Consider the following 6,000-nt stretch of genomic DNA (forward strand, 5'->3'; position numbering starts at 1 on the left):
CTTTGCTCTGTCTTTTTGAGGGTCACCAATCATGCAGAACACGGAATGCGGTTTTCTAAACTTTGCTATACACCCCATTATGAGCTGAAACAGAACCTCTGTAGTATTCCCTCATACTGTGCCTTTGTATGCTGCACTGCTAATAACACATTTTACTTATATGACCACGCAGTGTTCATCCAGTATCTTATAATTCATATCATTATTCTGAAAAATGTACATATATGTCTGTTTTCATCTAATTTTCATTTTCTGCCTGAAAATCTAGGGTTTTTTTTCTGTTGAAATCCTCAGAATGAGAAGACGGGTCCAGTCGATATATGTCTTGTGTGGTAAGCAGGGCTTCTGTGAGTTGATGTGCACAGCAGCCAGTAGGTGCAACAGCCATGCCATGCCCCAGTGAATCGCCCCACACTCAAGCATTTGAGGGCAGCGCATTTAGAATCAAGGGTGAATTAACAACACAGAATATGTTGGGCACTGGGATGGAAACAGAATGGGGTTCTAGAGTGAGCTGAGGGGGAGGATAATCATGAAACACACACACACAAAAAAACAATTTTTAAGAACTAAAAACATTAGAATTGAATAAAATACCCCATATGCTCTTTTTCTTATTTCTGTTTAATGCACAGATGAAATTGCTTTCTTTCGAGCGCTGCACTTCTCTTCCTGTCTTGTCCTATCTGTTCACATAATGTATACCTTTGGCAGGTGCCCTACTCTGCTTTCCTTGTGCAAGGAAGAGACATGTCTATCTTGAAATGGCTAAAACTTGTTCATCTTTCTTAAAAATCAGTCTCATGAAGAAGAAAATGCTGCCATTTTATGTTCTTATTCTTCTCAGGGGACAAATGAAGTTAAAGTTGTTTTGTTCTCACCAGGGCAGAACTACTTGGTTTCATCCCTGGCTTTGGGTCGATTGCCATGCCACAAACTACTTTTGTTAAACATATGTATTGGGCTGTAAATTGAGAGATCCTAAAATACCCATGCTTAATATATGCAACTTGATGTTCTAAAATATTTATAGGTTGGTTTTTTTGTCACATCACTCTCTACTTGTCTTTTTTGCTCAGCCTGTATATCAAGTTCATAATGTGGACACATCTGTTTTTCATAGTGTTCTGACCATAAAAGTTACCTATAAGTCTCACTATTGATACACTGCATCCACCTTGGGTGTCCTTACTATTGATTGCATCATACTGTATATAATTTGCTGCAGCCCAGTGAACTTGCTTTACTCTGCTTGTTTCTGTGTGTGTGTGTGCATGCATGTGTGTGTGTCTTTTGTTTTTAACGACACATCATATCAAAAGGTACAGGTAAACATTTGCTTAACTTTCAGAAATGGAAGCTGCAGTTACTTCTCACTATCTTTCATTGTGAGGATCACAGCTCTGTTTTAACTATCTGTGAGAACATCCCTGAACATGTTGGTACCGTATTTAAGTACTAAGGAGAAAGGGAGTCTTACTAGTTGAGATCATGTTATGGCTTACTCTAAACTGTTCAAGGTTATGTAAGATGGTCATTTCTAAAGATGTGCCATAGCCCTGATTATATAGGCTATTTTATATAAATAGGCAGCTTTTGATTATATTTTGAGAGTGCAGATGATAATGGTCATGGTAGGACCTGAAAATAGTGCCAGCTGCCTGGCACTTAGAAAAAAGATGACAGTCCAGGAGGCATAAAGTGTATTGCCTTTTAAATTTACTTGGGAAAACTGAGTCTGTAGGGGTGCATGAGCATATTAAAATCATTTCAGACAACCCAGGTCCAAGATTAGATTGGAAAGGCTGGACTGAGCAAAGGGTATGAACGACTCTTATCACCTGAACCCCACCAAGTGACAGAAAGTTAGCATGGCAGTGTCATAGATACCTGGTGTTTGGAAAGCACCAAGATTCAGAGCACTCCCAATGATGCCTGGTGCTTCAGCTAGGCTCAGTTCTTCTATCACTGATGCAAAACACGCTACTGGCATCTTCCTGTCTCCAAGCTCACCGGCTAAACCTAAATCTGCAGTTTCTAATCTGACCTGATTTCTGTTCTTTTACCTCATAGCAGAACTTAACTCTGCATCTTCACTCTCAACCTTGACCCTTCTTCCTGTGGCTTCAACAGCATCTTCTTCCTTACATTTGGTTTAGGTTCATGATGTTATCAATACACACTCTATATACGTTTTCTCAGCCTATTTCAAAACCTCAATCTCTGCTCTGTCTGTTTTAACTTGTATTTATTATATTTATTCTGTAAACCATATAGATAGAAGATATAAGAAGATATGGCTATATTTATTGTGTGCTATATGTTACATGACATGAGAATTAAAACCAGAAACTATGATTGGAATTAAAAAAGTCTGTATTCACTTTGACCAGAATATGAAGGTGGACAGAATTTTCTGGAAAGCTTCTGAAATTGAAACCTTTCACCTTCTGAAGTCACTGTAATTACCTCAAGTCTTTCTCTAATTAAAGTCATAAATTTGTTTGACTATGTTTCCTACATAGTATTGCTGATAACCACATTAGTCTATGTTCACTCATTTCAACTGATTTTTTGAAATGAAGAAAATAAGGAGTCAAAAGTATTATTTTAGAATCTCTGCTTTCCTTGTAATTTAAGGAACCTTTATAAGTTATTTTACAATATGTAAAGATAACCAAAAATATAATCACAATTTTTATTTTGCATCACAAGTATTGAAGCCCCACCACATTAATAAGTTATGAGTATTGTTTTTCCTCCCTTTCCTGGTTGACAAGCAGATTTAAGATTTACATGGCTTAAGATAGTTTTCAAAGTGGAAATAATGTTCAAATTCACATACTTTCTGAGTAATAACAAGACAGTTCAAATGGATTCACAGATGCACAAAAAAAATCACAATGAAGAAAATAAATCCAATAGCATTTTTTACCTTGGTGCAAAGGAATAATCTTCAAAATTCGAAAGGTTCTTACAGCTTTAAGCATTACAAGAAAGTTGAGAGGCGAAAATCTTGTGATAAGCCTGTGGGAGTAATTGAAGTTATTTAGAAGTCATTGTATCTATGGTCTTTGAAATCAGGTGCTAGAGAAACTATATTTCCAAGAATTTCCTATGCTCCCACTTTCCCATTCTAGAAATTGTTGATTGGAAGACAACTTTGCTCTGAAAAAGGCAGCCACTATGTGTTCACCTATACTATAGGTAGTAGTTCACCTATTCAAGCTTTGAGATTATAACTCTTTTACTCTGTGCCAAATTTCATGTGGAACAACAGTCTAAAACACATCTATAAAATCATGGGAGAGGTTACAAGTGGGGAGGAAGGAAGGGAGCAGAAAACATATATAGCTCAATGAAAACAAAACAAAAAAAATGTTATCTTATTACAAACCATGAGAATGAAATAAAACCTACTAGCTGGTTTTAAATATAGGAATGCAGATCTGGGCAGTGGTGGCGCATGCCTTTAATCCCAGCACTCGGGAGGAAGAGGCAGGCAGATCTCTTGTGAGTTCAAGGCCAGCCTGGTTTATAAGAGCTAGTTCCAAGACAGGCTCCAAAACCTACAGAGAAACCCTGTCTCGAACAAACACACACACACACACACACACACACACACACACACACACACACACACGCGCGCGCACAGGAATGCAATTCATCTTCAGTATTTAAACTCCTGATGATGAGGACCATGATGATTATCAGGAATAAGAGCAAAAGGTAGAATGTATACTGTGAAAGAGAATCTACTCTGCAGCCAGAATGCCTGGGTGGAAGTGACACCCACTGATTACTAGCTCTGTGACAGGAAATACGGCTAATGTTTTGTGCCACAATTACCTCAGTTTTAAAGTGGGGGGTATTTCCTTAGTCAGAGGACTTTGTGGGAATTTCATAAAATGATATATTCAAATTTCATAGCTGTGTACATTCAAACAAGACAGGCAGGCTGTCTGTTACCAAGGTTAGATGAGTGTAACACAACAGAAATGATAATGGAATAATAATGACAATGATTATAAAGATTGCGGTCATTACATTTCATTTTTTACAGTATGGTAGACACTGGTTTTTCTTTTTTATAAAAATTGTTTTTAAGGAAAAAGTAATCTGTTTCAAAATTTTAACATAAATTTTACTCTGTTGACCATTTTCATATCCATAAAAGAGAATACAGTCAATACAAACAATGAAAAGTTAGATAAAAATGACATTACACATAATACTCACGAACTGTGAGGGCTTAAACACCTTATTTAGATATTTCACACATTTACTGCTCTCAAACCATGGGGCTAAAGGAACTGTATCAATACTGAGCCTCAAGTGAATAGAGCCTCCTAAATTACACAAGCATGTCCTGAACTCAACAAGAAAAATAAAAACCATTCACAATGTGTTCTTGTAATACCCCTATTCTACAGGACAGCAAACTATCCATTCCTTTCATTTCTAATGGACACCCAGAAACAGTTGTCTGAGGAAACCATGAACTGAAATCGTTAAAATATTTGCAATGTAAAACACTACTCACTCAAACAAGGTCACACTGAAATCAAGCCAGTTCCATAGATTCCCAAGGAAGGAAAACGACCCTGCCCAGACACCTCTTGCAATGACTTTTACAAGGATTTCAAATGTGTAAATCCCAAGAAGAGTATTCCTGTAGTAAAAAAAAAAATCACACAAATATTAACTCTTGAGAATAGTATACTGTTATCTCTAAAACTGTCTCTGACAGCCACCCACTATACAAAACAAGTTGTCTGGAAAGTAAAATTCTGTCTTTTGGTAAAGTAGGAACAGTCAATCAGACAAGGACCAAAGATCCAGAGAGCTGTAGAGAGGCCTTCAGTGATGCCTGTGTGATAGCATTGCTTAATGATTTGTTCACTTCTTCCCAGTGAAACTTCTTCCCAACAGTCTTGACTCAGAGGTTATATATAATCTTTATGTCGTACCTAGGTAAATTATGAAAATTTCAAATATACTACAAATAGAGACTTTAGCATTATTAATTATCATAGGATTAAAACCCAAATTTAATACAAATATGTTCAAGGATACACACACACAGAATTGTTTTGAATAGAGTTAAAGCTCGAAGATATTGTCAAGAAGCCTTACTTCCTAAAAAAAAAAATTAATGCACTTTCCCATTTGTCTACTGAAAAACAGATTCTTAAGATTTCCAAGGACAGTGAAAAGTATACAACTGATGATTTATTGATGAATAAAAATAAATAAAAATTTGAAGAAGAGAGAAATCAATCATGAGGTGAGATCCCATGCATATGATACCATGGTATGTATAGATAGCAAAAGACCTAAACACTCCAATTAATACAACTAAACCTTCAATCCATTTAGAGCTGCAGATATTTAAACTAATAATAAACACTTAGAATGTCAGCACTCAAGAGTTTGAGCCAGGAGGCTCTGCATAAAGGCAAGTAAGAGTTACAGAGCAATCATGAATCAAAACACCAACAAAAACTAATAAAAATTTGCCACTCAGAAGTGGCACATGCCTTCAGTCCCAGCACTCAGAAGTCAGAGGCAGGTGATCTCTGTGAGTTTGAGAACAGCCTGGTCTACAAGAGCTCCAGGACAAGCTCCAAAGCTACAGAAAAACCCTGATTCAAAAAAATCAAAAACAAAACAAAAACTAAGAATAATGTAAGGTGGGGAAAAAAACCCTCAAATTGACATATGCTTATGTTTGTTTCTATTTAGAAAATGCAGTCATGGTGCTCATATCAGTATTTTGCACAAATATATGAGTAAATAAAAGATAGAAATATTAAGTTGTGGATTGTTCTGCCAGGGTCTACATATTGGGAACTTGGTCCCTCTGTGGTGAAGTAAGACTTGATGCACTCGGGAGGCAGAGGCAGGCGGATCTCTCTGAGTTCGAGACCAGCCTGGTCTACAGAGCTAGTTCCAGGACAGGCTCCAAAGCCACAGAGAAACCCTGTCTCGAAAAACCAA

At 36.9% G+C, this 6,000-nt stretch overlaps 1 protein-coding gene across 1 annotated transcript in view; it reads right to left on the bottom strand.

Annotated features, from left to right (window-relative positions):
• Scn7a (sodium voltage-gated channel alpha subunit 7) overlaps nucleotides 1–6,000 on the bottom strand; it is a 66,310-nt gene that overhangs the window by 37,134 nt on the left and 23,176 nt on the right. The window contains exons 5-6 of the mRNA XM_026778699.1: nucleotides 4,544–4,672; nucleotides 2,936–3,027 (exon numbers count right to left, since the gene is read on the bottom strand). Of these exons, the coding sequence (XP_026634500.1) occupies nucleotides 2,936–3,027; nucleotides 4,544–4,672 (221 nt within the window). The remainder of the gene's footprint in view (nucleotides 1–2,935; nucleotides 3,028–4,543; nucleotides 4,673–6,000) is intronic.

Source organism: Microtus ochrogaster, chromosome 4 (assembly GCF_000317375.1).
Source record: "Microtus ochrogaster isolate Prairie Vole_2 chromosome 4, MicOch1.0, whole genome shotgun sequence".
Taxonomy (NCBI): Eukaryota; Metazoa; Chordata; class Mammalia; order Rodentia; family Cricetidae; genus Microtus; species Microtus ochrogaster.